This window comes from Gobio gobio, assembly GCF_949357685.1.
Source record: "Gobio gobio genome assembly, chromosome: 14".
Classification (NCBI taxonomy): domain Eukaryota; kingdom Metazoa; phylum Chordata; class Actinopteri; order Cypriniformes; family Gobionidae; genus Gobio; species Gobio gobio.
The window spans coordinates 14,408,620-14,425,227 of NC_137107.1; the positions used below are offsets into that span (position 1 = coordinate 14,408,620).

Sequence of the window (16,608 nt, forward strand, 5' to 3'; positions counted from 1 at the left end):
TGGAGAATGAGGGTACATAGGGCGAATCGGACAGCGGTAAGTTCATTCATTCAGGGCGCGGCTCTCACAGTGCGTTGAGAGTACACCGTCTGGTTAAGTGAGAGAACGATTCAAAGGAGTTGTTTCTCGTTTGCTCTCGAAATGCTCTCGCGGGACTTTGCTGTCATACGCCGATCGGGCATCGAACAAGCATATTCTCCAGCGCGTACATCTACTGTACACTCGTTATTGCGGTGCTTGGTGGGATTGAATGAGTGCACTCAAAAACGTCCACTATTGTTTCGGACACCACTACAAATGGATGTTCACTCAAATAGTGCCCTATTTAAGGGTATAGGGGGCGATTTCGAACACAGCCCTTGTCTAGTCCTCATTGATTAACTGATTGGCTGTTTCCGAAATCGCCCCCTATACCCTCATTCACTATTCCCTACATTAGTCCACTGATGAGTGATTTCGGACACTGTGCGCCAGAAAGGCTGCCGTTTTTGCAGTTTGTGCTTGCTGTTTGGCAGCTCCAGTAATAATGAAAAGATTTATCCTGAACTCTGCTACGGAAACTAGCATGTAACCTTAATCAAACAATATAATAATCATCTTAAAAAGGATCATTTATACCTGTATGCATGATATTGGGCTGGACCAGTGCCGTTCGGAAGATGGATGGATGATTGATTCAGCTGTTGGCACTATTGAAGGGGACAGCCATTTAGTGGTGTCCGAAACCATAGTGAACGTTATTAAGTGCACTCATTCAATCCCACAATGCACCACAATAACGAGTTTGCAACCGATGTATGCTCGACGGCTAGAGAATACCCATAATGCACTGTGAGAGTCGCGCCGTGCATTGAATTAATTCCCGCGTTTCGCCAGGAGATGGCATCGACTCACACACTTTTTAAGACCAATGATATTGGGCCCACTCACTTGTATCGTCTGCAATTGAGCACGTCTGTTTATATACCCTGATACACACTGATTAAACGCGTTAGAAGCTTTATTTTCACTTTTCTAATATTTTCTTCATATTCATAGAAAATAAATTCCTTTCCGATCTGATATATGATGGAAAAAAGGATCAGTGCGAGTTTGGCAAAAGGCGGATTCGAACCTCTGATCAATTTGCATCAAGTCTTAACGCCATACGGCCTACCCCTACACTATTGCTGCTGATGAAAATTGTGTATTCCGTAAATTTGTCTTCCTCAACCAGACGTTTAAACAAGCCGATATATTTAAATATATTTTTATGTAAATTGCATCTACTCCAGTAAAATGTTTCTGTTAAAGGACCCACCGACATTTTTTGCTTCTGACGCCCATAATATAAATAGAAGCCTACTATAAAGTATGAAATATATAGGCCTACTATACTATACTATATATATATATATATATATATATATACGCCTACATCTTCTGTACACTCGTTATTGCGATGCATGGTGGGATTGAATGAGTGCACTCAAAAACGTCCACTATTGTTTCGGAGACCACTAAAAATGGATGTTCACTCAAATAGTGCCCTATTTAAGGGTATAGGGGGCGATTTCGAACACAGCCATTGTGTGCTCACCTGTTCCTTGTCTGAGTGTGCTCACCCTTTCCTCATGTTTTCTGCTCCTTGTTTGTCTGAGTGTGTTCACCTGTTCCTCATGTTCTCTGCTCCTTGTTTGTCTGAGTGTGTTCACCTGTTCCTCTTGTTCTCTGCTCCCTTTATAAGGTGTGTTCTTTCCCTCATGTGGTTGCTGGTTCGTTATACCTACGTGTGTTATACTAGTAGTGCTAAGTGTTTGTGCTGCCTTTTGGTCTTGTTTTCTGTCCCTAGTTCCTGTCCTGCAAGTAGAGCTTCCCTGGCAGCTTGCTCTCCTTGCCTAGCTGAAAGTAGTGATGGCCAAATGAGGCTTTCTGAACCACTGAGGCTTTCCAGCCCATTGGTTCACCAAAAGGTTCATTTAGCTGAAGCCTCATGAAACAGTGTGCTCCCTAGTGACACCTGCTGTGCAAAGCAATGAATCGCACACAAATCTATTCATCCTGAGCAACCAAATTGTCATAGTGTGGGCACACCCTTTTTCTATTGCCTGTGTATTAAATAAAGTATTTTACTCTGCTTGTATTAACCTATGCACACACAACTCACACAAACACACAACTTTGTGTTCAACTCTTCAGTAGTTCTTTGGGTTAGTGATGACAGTGAATGGCCCAAATGATTGTAAAGAAATTATTGTGTGTGCAGTGCTGATTGGGAGTGCAATAGTGCATGGAACTGGGAGGCTATACATATAATAATATATATATATATATATATATATATATATATATATATATATATATATATATATATATATATATATATATATATATATATATATATATATATATATATATATATATATATATATATATATATATATTTCTATCTGTATTGTCTTTATTGTTTGATGAAACTTTTATCTTTTGTGTGAACTTTGTAAGGTGTCCTTGAGTGTCATGAAAGGCGCCTATAAATAAAATGAATAATAATAATATATATATATATATATATATATATATATATATATATATATATATATATATATATATATATATATATATATACATACATATATATACATACATACACGTATTATAGGTATTACAACTAGATATAGGCTCAGAATGAAGCAATGACGTATTCAACAGAAACCGAGGCCTCGTTTGTCATCGTCACGTGATTTTCACGGAAACGATACAAGCCTCGAATCGGGGCTTCATCTGGAACGCCCCTTTTTGCTCGACACAAGCTCCGGAGCCTCGCTTCAGATGTCCCATCACTAGCTGAAAGCTTGGTGAGTTTCCTGATATGACCTGACTGCATTACCCTAGGAATCCTGCCTGGCCATCGCTGGTATCCTCTGGTCTCATGCTGCTCTGTCAGAACTGCTCTCCCGTCTACCACCTTCTGGAGCTAGTTATTGTGGCTGCTCTTCCTGCCTGTGATTGTGCTCCTAACCCGCCTACTGTTTGGACTGTTCACCTCCTCACCATTTCTTGTCTTGTCTGCTGTTTGTCAATAAACCCCTGATCACTCATTCCTGCATTTGAGTCCTCTCTCATAGAATCGTGACAGTAGTTATAGGCATTATGGAAATACAGACTTATTATTATATAGCCTATATCATTATAGTATATGCTAAATATTACATTAGGTATTTTTTAACAGTTAACACAAAGTCATCCCGCCAGCGTAGGCTATTTGCATCTTATTTTACAGCGGATGCTATATTTGCATATTAAATCCAGGCAATTAGTTGATGAAACATTGATCAATATTAAGATATAATTTTTCCAAAACGAAAGAAAGGATTTGTTTTTTTTAAAGTTGTAATTGTTTTTAATTGAATTAATCTATTTTAATTGAATGAATCTATGAATCTAAAGTGCATATACGCCAATAAAAAAAGAAGAAGATATAGGCTACTGGTAAAAAAAACAAAAACAAAAAAACAGATATAGGCCTAGTGCCAGTAGTTATTACAGAACTGTCTGTAGGTCTAGAAATTGTCTATTGGAAGTTTGACAGTATGGATTATTCTTATGATTGAACTGAAAAATATTCACCGCGCTGCTAGAAACAAAGAACAGAGCAGCTCTATGTCCGGAAATATATGCTTAAGGACGGAGACAATGCTTGTGTATTTGCTGTAACCGCAACAATGTGTTTATATTTATTTATGCAGCAGCATTGCTCGATGTAAGATGGAAATTAATTCATCAGTTTACGAATAAAGCAAGGAAATGTAAATGTAGCCTATACATTACCGTTTTGTTCGTCAAAAAACGCCGATATTAACGGCGGTTCTGCGGTGAAAACGCCGTCATTTACGGCGCTTCTACAACATAACGCCGTATTTTGCGCCGTTGTTTCGTCCAAAACGCCGCGTTTTCTGGGCACCAGGCGTTTGGTTAATGGCGTTTTGTGAGCCTTTTGGCGTTCCATAAGGACCGCGCTATTACAAAATGCACGCTTTTAACGTGTAGGCTAAACAGGTAAACCAAACAGGCAGTGCAAACTTGTGTTATCCAAACAGACTAAAGAATGTGCTCTTTGTGTTCTCAAAATTGCATGCTTACTTTTTAGGGCACACCTCTTATAAAGTAAAGTTACATATTGTTGACCATCTTTTTAAGTCATTACACTATTTACCACGATACACTATGGCTGTTATAAGAATTAAATTAAATCAGGATCAACTAAATCCATCTTACCATTTATCAAAATCCACTTACACTGTAATTACAATTGCCTAAATAATGTAATGAGATTTTTAGATTTATGTTCTAAATATAATATTTTAATTATAGAAATATGAAATTATTTCAGGCCTATGAAACTATAAACTGCCAGCATATTTGGCGGCGTGAGTGGATTCTAGAATCATCCAACTATAATTTGTTCTAACCGACTGTTCAAAAACGGTGAATTATTTGAGAACGAAACCTATACTTTGTTTGAATCTATGTTTGTTGGAAAAATAGAGAAAAACTGTAAAAAATGACAACTTGTTGTTTATTGAACTGTTGTATAAAATTAATATCGCATTTTGCAATTGTGCTGATATAGGCTACTCTGGAAAATAGCACTCTTGCTCGTATTATATTGCTTAACTCATAATTTCCTCTTTAATTAATTTCAAACAAATGTTTATTTTTATGTTTGTTATTAGCCTATTAATAACTATTTGTTATTGGGGGGGGGGGGGGGGGCGCCAAAATTGTTGCTGCACACCCCTCTGGCACTGTTAGTTGCGCCCCTGATTAGCCTAATGATCCTGACTGTTGCGTAACAGTTTATGTTATGTTGAGATTTGCCTATTTTTTTGTGGTGTTTTTCACGCACAAGATTTACATATGAAGGATGAAGCAATGGTGTTTGAGACTCACTGTATGTGATGTCCATGTACCGAACTCTTGTTATTCAACTATGCCAAGGTTAATAAAATGTTTCATTCTAGGGCACCTTTAAGCAAATCTGAAATCAAAGGGTTAATAAAATGAATGTGGCAAGAAATGTGGGATAATGAGGAAAAGGGAAGACACTTGTAAAGCATTCAAAGGGAATTAAGTCATAAGAGAGCAGTTTGTGGTAGGCTAATAGAAGATTCATTTTACTCTCTGAATTGGGCATACAGCACTTAATCAGCATTACATATTATTGAAAAAAACTTGATACATGCTTGTGTAGCACATGCAGCCTCAAGAGACAGTGGAGCATGTGTTATTACAGTGGATATAATAATAAAAAAGATTCATGCTTGAAAATCAAAGCATAGGTCTAAATGGTTTGTCACTTCAGAATTTACTAAGTAATTCCACACAGGTTTCAAGACCTAAAAGCAACACATTAAAGGTCAATAATTTAGTAGGTGTTTTCCCCTTTTTTTTACATTGATGCTCCACACCCCATCTCAGTGGATGGCGGAATTGCACAGTAAGCTGCTTGCAAACCGCCACAAAACCGGAAAAAGAAGAAGAAGCAGAAGGCGTGTAACCCGGAAGTGTCTTGAACACTGAACAATCGGATTGTAAGTGTAAGATGGCAGGGGTGTTTGAGGTGGAGGTTGACGGTGTGGAACACGACCATGGGCACGGACATCGCGACGACGCTTCTCAGGTTGGATAACAGCTCTATGTGTGTAGATGAAGTTACAAAATATGAAATTACTCTTTTTCGAGATGTAAACAGAGCGCGAAGCTAGCTGAATGTTTGTTGAATCTGATGATCACCCATGTCTAATAACTTAAGTGCATTACTGGGCATGTAAAAAAAAATCTTAAACTGTAGTATAAGATACTAAGACAGCCACAACAGCACAGGTCAGGGGTCCATGTACCAATACAATGCATGCAAAATACTTAAAATTATTAATATATCCACTAATCCATTCATTTCTTTTTTTGTTACCTGGCTGCATTGTTCAACTTTTGCAGAATGAGTGACTTGACATTTCAGTCAAGCAGAAATGGAAATCTAGCCATGGCAGCTCCTGAAACACACACATACACACACAGGTTACACACTTTTATGTGTCATTTCTGAGTCTAATTTAATTATTATAATTATTTTACCCCCTTTCCTTTTTATTCAGGGCTTGACATGTTTTCCCAGTCATGTGGCCATCCTTTCAACCAAAACATGTCTAATCTGCATGCAGATAAGAGTTAATTGGGTCTAAACCCTGCATGTAGCTACAGCATACAGGGACATTCATTTACCTTATACTGAAGCAGCTGCCTTACTTGGAATTAACCAAATCATTCATGAGCTAGTAAGTGAAATGACAAGATTAATAAGAGATTTACTAGTCAATGCTAAAATTCTCACTGGACAGGCTATGGTCTTCCATCCAAAGTGTAGTACATTGGCTACTATAATATATATACTTTAATTTACTACAGTAAATACACATTTTAAGAGGCATCTTTATTTTGATTCTCTCCAGAATCTTCACTCCTCCTCCTCCAGAGGTTGCATTTGAAGGCTGTATACCTCATCAATGATGTCTTCATAAGTAACCGTAATACAATTTACTGTTATTCCTTGTGAGGTGTAAAATACTGTCATTTCTTTCTTACTTCAGAATCTAACGGTTACTTTTCTTAAATGAGACCGCCTCGATGACGTATGCAGCCTTCAAATGCAACCTCCGGAGGACGCAGCCTTCAGAGCTTCTCATCTTCATTCATGCATCATTTAAATGAGATTCCTCAGAAGTGCAGTTTATTTAAATGTGTGAAACATTTAACGTCTTCTCTTTCATGTCTTGCGCTTGAATGTTAAAATTGGCAAGGCTTAAAGGGTTAGTTCACCCAAAAATTTAAATTAGACCATGATTTACTCAACCTCAAGTCATCCTAGGTGTATATGACAGTCTTCTTTCAGACAAATAAAATCTGAGTTATATTAAAAATGTCCTGGCTCGTCAAAGCTTTATTATGGCAGTGAATGGTTATGTCATGGTTATGTCCATAAAGGTGCATCTATCCATCATATAGGCTATAAAAACTAGAACCTGAACGAGAACGAGAGATCGGTCTGGCGATTTTTATCGGATGATATGAGCCTGTCGCAAATATATCGGCATCGCCGTATATGCCGCAGATATGCCACCGATATGAACGCGTACCGCTGACCGCCGGAAGCTAGTTATTTTAAGTTTATAAAGTTTTAAATATATTTATTCTTTGTGTATATTATAGTACAGTACCAGTATTTGTGATACTTTTACCTTTTATAAAGGGCATTTTCCCCCTAATCTTATTAAATATAGGCTATGATTCAGATTTCCTTTTATATTCTTAAATTGGATCAATAAATTTAATTAGAAGACAGCACTGGCTGTTACCAGTCAAATTAAATAATTTACACTGAAAAATTACAACTGCATTAAATAATGTTATGAGATTTGTTTTAAATATTTTTTGAATATACAAAAAATAAATGTTGGAAAGGTTTTTTTGGACCTCCTGGAACTGTTAGTGTCGCGAAGCGGGCATGTTACTGATACATGGTGTTGTCATAGAGTGTACATAAATTTGGTAAATAAACATAAACAACATATATTTACACATCATACAACTCTTTACAACACACTTAACTGTGTGATCACTGGCATAATGTACAATTATGCTTTTTGCATTTAATTTGACCATTGATGGACATCCTCATGCAGGCCTTAAGATGCTCCACTTGCAGTTTCGAAGGTCTGTCTTCACCTGCAAGTAGCAGATGAAGACAAGACACATAACGCATAATTCATTTAAACATGAATGGGCATGTTTTTTAAAATGCATGCATGTTTTAAGTAGGGCTGGGCGATATGGCCCAACAAAATTATCACAATATAATTTTCCATATCAGTCGATATTGATAATTAGCACGATAAATGTCAAATCTTTATTTCTCTTAAGTTTAAAGGCATATTTTTGCTCCTGAGTGAAAGATGTAGAAAACAGACAGTTAATTGTGGTTTTAAACTATCCATTATTGTCAAAACATGACAAACATTTCCCAAACAGGTGAACAATTTATAGATTAATGTATTACTAATAAAATCAATAGAGTAGAATATTATTAATATGAATAGAATATATAAAATACATATCTATAGTAAAATCTAGAACTGTAATTGTATAACATTTGGCTCTGCTAACTGCAAATGCAAAGTTAAAGTGCTTTAAACATATTGTTTGTCAATAAACAAAAATAGAATTAAAAAAAAATTATTTCTGATCAGCATGCCAAACCTTTAAATGAATGACATTGACAATATAAAGAAAATAAATGAATAAATAAAATACAAATCTTAACTGTGGTCAGCATTTTTTTACTCTACACTCTATATATCAATAATTTAATTATATATATATACTTAATTAAAATAATTGTGTAAGTAGTAAAGTAGTAGTTTTGAGTCCAGCCTCTCTTTCCTTACAGTCCACCACACACTCACACACTCACTCACACACTCACTCACTCACTCACTCACTCACTCACTCACTCACTCACTCACTCACTCACTCACTCACTCACTCACTCACTCACTCACTCACTCACACTCACTCACTCACTCACTCACTCACTCACTCACTCACTCACTCACTCACTCACTCACTCACTCACTCACTCACTCACTCACTCACTCACTCACTCACTCACTCACTCACTCACTCACTCACTCACTCACTCACTCACAACTGCGGTGGGCAGGAAGAGAGCACAAAGATCAGTAGTTGTGGAACTCCAGTTCCGGCCTTTCAAGTCGATTTTATTCACTTGATTATGATTTTATTTCTCTTTTAATACAGGTGATACTGAGTTATTAATAAATCACCAGAGACAAAAAATTATGATACCAATATATGTTTCCATAAGTCTGGTGTTTTAGTGATTATAGTTTGGTAACATTAGCTTGTTGTAAGTCACAACAAACCTTGGATCCTGCCATCCATGTGGATGTTACTTTGACATGTACCACCTACCTAAGCAATATTGCAGACCATGTACACCCTTTCATGGAAATGGTATTCCCTGGTGGCTGTGGCATCTTTCAGCAGGATAAAGCAAAAATGGTTCAGGAATGGTTTGAGGAGGACTTGGTCTCCAAATTTCCCAGATCTCAATCCATTCGAGCATTTGTGGGATGTGCTGAACAAAAAAGTCTGATCCATGGAGGCCCCACCTCGCAACTTATAGGACTTAAAGGATCTGCTGCTAACATCTTGGTGCTAGATACCACGGCACACCTTCAGGGGAGTCCATGTCTCGATGGGTCAGGGCTGTTTTGGCAGCAAAAGGGAGACCAACACCATATTAGTTAGGTCATAATGTTATGCCTGATCAGTGTAGTTAACAATATAAATTGAGATCCAAAGACACATTTTGCCATACACAGTTATGCCTGGAAATAAATCCTGTTCAAAGATGCATCACATCCCTGGCATTTCCAAGGTGTTTGGTGTTTTTATGCACTGGAAAAAAGAAAACTGCTTTCAGTCAGTGAGCTCACCTTCACCATATTTATGCAGAATGTCCTATGTGGGCCAGTATCAGGTCACTGTGATTTCTCAAATCTGTGAGATAAAAAAAAAAAAAAACATATGTGAGGATAACGGGATCATAGCGCAACTATTGTATTGACCTCAATATAATGTCCACTCTTAACAGAAAACATGATTTTTATGTCACGCGTCATGGTTTTGAATAAAAATGTTAGCAAACGTTACATTTAGACATGTTGACAACACCGCAATGATAACAGTTAAGAGTAGAAAATGATCTGACCACATGACACGTCTGATTAACCGTTCTCATGTGGTGCGCTCTATGAACAAGTTGATTAACTTTAATGCTGCGTTTTTAGAATGCCATTTAATGGGTGAGATGCTGCTAAAGAAGCAAGACATGAGTGCAACAGCCAAAAGTGTCCGCCAAACATAAAAACAATAGAAAAAATATCTCAATGGAATGTAAAAACCCGTAAAGAACTACTACTGTATGTTTGATATTTCATGTTTGCATGATGGGGACCGCCTGAAAGGTGCTGTTGTTCTTTTTATATTTAGCATTTTTCTTATTTCACTTTTCAATATTTATATTCATATTTCATGCATATTTTCTGCAAAGATATAGGCTTTATAACAAGTCATTTGTTTTATATTTTTTGTTGATCACTTCAAATGTGTGCACTTGGAAAATAACTTTTTTTTTTAACCAGATGGTTAGTAAAGAGAATGTTACCGGAATCATATTGTAGTTAAGTTTAGGTTGACCTGTTAAACATAAAAAAAAAAACTAAATCGTGAATCAATCAATCATTCTGAAAAATATTAAGAATATAAAGAAAGAATATCTAAAGAAAAAATAATGCTGAAACTAGAAACGTGTTTTTCTATCAACTCAATTGCATAGAACCTGTCTGAGTGCCATAAATATTCCTTTTCCAAAGTTTGCATGCCTGTAACTCTAAAAGTATACCAGATATCTTAGACCTAGCTGGGTATCGCAATACCTTTCTGGTACCGGTTAGTGCCTTTTAATATCTGCTAACACTTTATTTTGATGCTCCCCCAAAAGACATTCTAATGATTATAAGTAACTTTGCAACAGCATGTCAACTTATTCCACAGTCTACTAATGCTCTGAGTGTTATTTGTGTTGTTGAGAAATTACTCAGTCAGTAGAATATCTAAATTAGACAATCAAAATAGTGTAAAAACAACAATTAATACAATTAAGAAACATCAAATGTGAAGTGTCACACGGAATACTGGGAATGTCAGTTTATGGGTTTTCAATTTGTATTACGGTATTAAATTTGTTCTTTTTACTTCTAAAAGTGGTACATTTAACCAATATTCTACTGTAAAATTACGCGAAATATAAGTTTAGATCTGTTAGTTTTTCTCCATATATAGAACAGGAATTTACTTTAACCAATGAACAGGTTTTTACTGTTGTTGTTGTTGTTGTTGTTGTTGTTGTTGTTGTTGTTGTTTTTATACAATCTTTTACAGTTAAAATTAAAAAAAATTTACAGTGCAGACTGAGAACTTAATCGTATTAGATAAAAATATACAATATTGTGCAAAAGTCTTAGGCATGTTAATATTTTCACACAAAAAAGTTTTAAGCCAGTTATTTATGTAATTTGCTGTAGTGTGTACATTTCCAAACATTTCTTATCCCATTAATTGTTGTAATCCAGTGAGATTTCTGCACTAGGAGTCTGGCAACAGCCAGTATGCTCCACACAGAGATCTGATTTCACCATAATCAAGTCACCTTTTTTGCATTACATGAAGAAACAGGAAAAAAACTGAGACTAGAAGTAACTAAATCTAGAAGAACTGAGGCAACGTTTCCAAGACACTTGAAACCATTTTTTTGTGTGAAAATACTAACTTGCCTTTTGACAATGCTGTCATTTTTTTTATTTGGGGACATTTGTAGATGAAACAGAATTATAAATCACAATACATTGCAATATTTTGTCACAATACTCTGCATATTGCAAATTGTATAAAATTGCAATAGTGTATCGTATATTACGGTATGCACCCCTATATTACATATTCATTATTTTTACTTGTTAGCAGAGGTGGACAGTAACGAAGTACATTTACTTGAGTCCTGTACTTAAGTACACTTTTTGAGTATCTGTACTTGTCTTTACTGAAGTATTATTTTTTAGGGAAACTTTTACTTTAACTTCACTACATTTGAAAGACAAATATCGTACTTTTTACTCCACTACATTTCTATCAAGGTCCTCGAAGTCAAAAGTCGTTTCTGTAGCAGCTTTTGCAAGATGATTTTTTTTTCTTCTTTAAAAGTGTTTTTTTTTTTTTTTTTGCAAAATGTAAAAGTCTGGGAGAAAGAAAAGCATAGACATATGGATGTGTAGCGACTATGAGTCAGATAAAATAATAACTCAACGGGGAACTGAATTAAAATGAAAGACTCGAATGACACTATATATTATAAATAATTCAGAATTAATGTTTACACCGTTGTTTACAATGTTTACACATTGTTCGTCCGCCGATATGTAAGAACTTAAAGGGGGCTCTGTTAAAGGGAAACATGTATAGTTAGCTCAAATGAATGAATTAATGAATTCATAGGGAATTTTGAGAGTCTATTTTACAGCCGAGCAAATTACTCTTCTAGCGTTCATTTGAACGGGCCGTAAATATCAACTCTGCAGCGGATATTAATATCCGAACAATAGTGAAACACTATTTAACAGCCAGGTAACTTAGATCGGCAGTTCAAGACATTAAATTGATAAGCACATAACACAAGAACAGTTATCTTTGAATACAAACGGAACTTTATTGATTAATCTAACACATCAAACTAATATCTAACATAAACACACACACTCGCACATTCACACGTTGCAGAAAGGAAGAAGGTGAGGAAAGAATACGTTCTAAGAGAGAGAAATTATGAAATCCTAAGCAATCTATGCATTTATGAAACATGACCTGAAGAAACCATTGATCAGTAATTTAACCTCCCATCGTTTCTTAGGCAGGGTTATTACATTTGATCTAATGCACCAGTTCAGCTTGGAATCAAAAAGGCGTTACTTGCGTTTGTGTTTCGCGTGTCGTCTGACAAGGGGGATTCCCTTTTCCTGGCTGGACAGGGGTTTTCCCGGATCTTTGATTCGCTGAAGGTCTGGTCGACGTCTGGGGAAGCCAACCACGTGGCGTGTTGGCGGCTGGATGAAAGTCTTGTGGGCGTTGTTTGAAGTTGGAGCGCGCTGTTAGAAACTCGTTGTTGAGAGACTTTTGCGGCGAAACTTAACAGAACCCGAGACTTAACGGAAATAAAATAAACTTTAAGTAAAAGAAAGGAAAGTGAGAGAAAAGCAGATGGCCTGAATGAAATCGTTGTTAACCCATTTTCTCTGATGTTGGTCTGTCACGATAGTCAGATCGTCTCCTGGGAGCTCCGTTCAGAACTCACTCTGGTCAAACTGCTAGGACTTAGATCATCTCTGAACTGCGAACAGGCCGCGAACCAGCTCGAACTGAACTGGAACCGAACTTGAGCTGAACTCTGCACTGCTTCTGGTCTGAACTGTACAGAACTGTAGACAGAACTGTAGACAGAACTGTAGGGAACTGAACTTTTCGTTCGTGTTCTGAGACTAAACTCAAACATTTGCCCATCCCCTGGATGGGTTCTGGCCAATTAGGCTTCAGGGGTGACTGTGTCTCCACCCCTCCCACAAAATTGGGTTATCTATAGAATTTAGTTTCCTGCTCTTAAGCAGAGAGTAAATTTAGACCTAATTTCTTACTATAAGGACATGATCAATTCTATAAAGATTTCATTCAGCTCATCTGTTGGATTATACCCATACGAACACACCGGTATCAAACACAATGCTTTTTCATCCACTCATTCAATAGTTACATAATTGCATGAATTGTGAGTAATATACATGCCTATTAGTCTAACTAACGTGTATTAGTTGTAAACACACTAACAAGTTATGTCGAAGGCTATTTGAATGAAAGTCCAATAATCAGTTATTTGATGTACTCCATAAGCTAACAGTTTCTGTGAGCTTACTTGGAGTTTTAGCTGTGTCGTGGAGTTAATTTACCGGTCATTGCAAAGACAGAGGTCTGGTTGTTTCTTTGTCTTGTGACAACCACGAGCCCTTTGTCCTCTTTTAACTGAGTTTGGTGGCGAGTCCATAGGAAGTCAGAACTACTAGCTCCGGGCAGAATCAAGCCCCCATCTCCCTCGTGATGATGATCGATTTCCTGGAGCTGAATTGTGCTTTGTTGAAAAGGATGTTAATTTGATCGAATCATTGGAAGATTAACTCATCTATATGTCTGCGTCCATAATTGCTACAGATGAATCTGAAAAAGCATGATGAAAGAGTTCAGTTCAGTCTGTTTTTTGTGCCTCTCAGATGCCAGAGCACGAGTACTGAATAGAGCTTTCTTTTGTGTTTTTTCCGCACTTAACAGACCAATACACACAAAATGTCAACATTTTCATTTTGGAAAGTATTCACGTAAACAAAGTTGATTATGTCTTAAGTGAACGTAAACAGTTGGGGGAATATCGGATGTGTATCAGTGTGTAGGATTTGTGCATTCTGCCTTAAAGTGACAGCAGCTTTGTAAAAAGCTTTGTAACTTTTAAGTATTTAAATTAGTTCAAGGTGGTCGTATGCTAGCATGTTGGATGGAGCATCACTGACTGGCTTAAACCACCATGGCATAGCGTGCATTTATACAACAATGCAACATAGGGCTGTGCAATTAATCGAATTTCGATTTCGATTTCGATTTTGCCTCCCAACGATCACCAAAATAGTACAATCGAGAAAAAACGATTATTTTGCCTTGCGTTCTGAATGAAACGCGCACGCGCACATCCGCCCCTCCCGAACCCACAAATCTCTCTCAGATCGGGAGTCTCGTGTGCATATCATCCGCTGGAATGTAAAAACTCGGCGCGAGTAAAGATGGCAGAAGGAGGGCAGTTACAGCAGCGTTTGGTGAGCAAAAAAGGCAAAACCAACTTCGTTGTCTGGGAACAGTTTGGCTTCGAGGAATCAGACGACGAGCAGAAACATGCTAAGATTTGCTGCATGGTAGTGGCTGCAACGCAAGGGAACACCACGAATTTGTTTAACCACTTGAAAATTAAACAGAGTGACCTATGACAATCTAATAAAGAAACAAACTGACGAGAGCAGGGGAGCCGTGTAAACGTCCTTTTTTTCCTTCATATTTTTCAAATAATTCTCTCTTTGTAAACTTTGTTCAATGCATGCGAGATTGCGAGTGCTGCCGTATGTTCGAATATGACCAGTCGTTTTCACCGTCATCACCCGGGTTTAGTGCTTTAGGGTTTAGGTTTAGAATGAGAAGCCGCGCGCGCTGTGAGAAAATGTGTCTCTGTGCGTTCATCCGAGAGCGCGCAAATATTGAGTTCTCTTTCAAGTCTTGCTCTTAAACGGACAAACTCACACAAAACGTATGTCAACATGTCCATCTTGATGAGTATCTTAGCAGACATAGTCTGTATATGCCTTAAGTGAACTTTATACAGTCGATAAAGAAGACGCGAGGTCTTAAAGGGGCAGTAGCCTTTACTGCTGTCTGTTTAATGTCCAACAACAAAAGACAAGGACATCACTCACCGCTCTTGATTGAATAGCTTTTGTAAGTTTAATAGGATTAATCTTTAATTTATGCACTCAAATATGCAATGTTATTTTACATTTGATACATTTCTGTACCTGAAAACTAATGTTAGACGTACATGAAAAGCATAGCCGAACCATATTGTTGATCTTATTTATTTGTGGTTATCATTTTTACGTGAATACTTTTATACTTTGATTCGAATATATGTTATATTATTTATTTTAATAGTTCAAAAAGTACAACAAATGTTACAATTTCAATTGAATTGTTGAAAGGTGTATTTTTAATAAATACAACACATTCCCAAAGTCATGTGAAATAATCGTGTTACATAATCGTGATTTCAATATTGACCAAAATAATCGTGATTATGATTTTTTCCATAATCGAGCAGCCCTAATGCAACAATAATAAAATAATGCATTGACATAAAAAAGGAAATTTACTTTGATACTCAAGTACTTTTAAAAGCAAGTACTTCTGTACTTTTACTTAAGTAAAAATGATTTTTAACAACTTTCACTTGTAACAGAGTAATATTTGACCAGTAGTACTTTTACTTTCACTCGAGTAATGGAGTTTTGTACTTTGTCCACCTCTGCTTGTTAGTTTTTTCTTTTGATGACTTCGATATGATACCAGACTAAAATACCTCAATACCAATATGTTACTGAATCGATACCATGGCAAAAAACAGTAAAAGTAATTGAATAATATGACAGAACTTACTATTCATTGTTTTATCATTGTTTTAGGGTTAAACAACCCTAAAAACTCACTTGGGCGGCATGTTCATGCCCTGCTTCACACAGAATATTAGGTCCGGCCCTTTAAGAGCTGCACGGACCAAATTCATTGTAACATCCGATTTCTCATTCAACTCTGACATTCCAGGTTCACTAAAGACATATACGACTGCGTTTACCCGAATACTCGCCAGGACGAGCATTTTTACATATTTTTTACCATTCAAACCCAATAATCTGCGAAACTGGCGTCGCGATCTGTCTTACCCCTTTTCCACCAGAATGAACCGGGTGCTAGTTCAGAGCCAGTGCTAGTGCCAGTTTGTAGTTGGTTCCACTGACGAGCCTTCTAAGTAGAGGTCGACCGATAGTGGATTTTACCGATACCGATAACTAGGTTGGACCGCACTTGCCGATAACCGATTAATCGATCGATAGTTTTTAAAATGGATACTGGATTAAAAAAACATAATTAAAACAGTGCTGCACTTTGAAAATGTGCTAAATTAAAAACATATAAATATTAATATTAAAACGAGAAATTCTAACATAACAAATTCTTCAGAAAATAATTTAAACCTTAAAATATTACAGGTCAAATTTGTTTATTTACTAATAATCT

The 16,608-nt window shown here is 36.7% G+C and overlaps 1 protein-coding gene across 3 annotated transcripts in view; it reads left to right on the forward strand.

The window, feature by feature from the left end:
- The first annotated feature begins 5,521 nt into the window (after window positions 1-5,521).
- rnf121 (ring finger protein 121) overlaps window positions 5,522-16,608 on the forward strand; it is an 89,100-nt gene continuing 78,013 nt past the window's right edge. For 2 of the 3 annotated variants that reach the window (XM_079835673.1, XM_079835674.1), the window contains exon 1: window positions 5,522-5,662. In XM_079835673.1, coding sequence (XP_079691799.1) covers window positions 5,585-5,662 — 78 coding nt within the window. In that variant the 5' untranslated portion in view covers window positions 5,522-5,584. Of the gene's footprint in view, window positions 5,681-16,608 lie in introns of all 3 variants that reach the window. The other variant, XM_079835675.1, reaches the window with a different exon arrangement.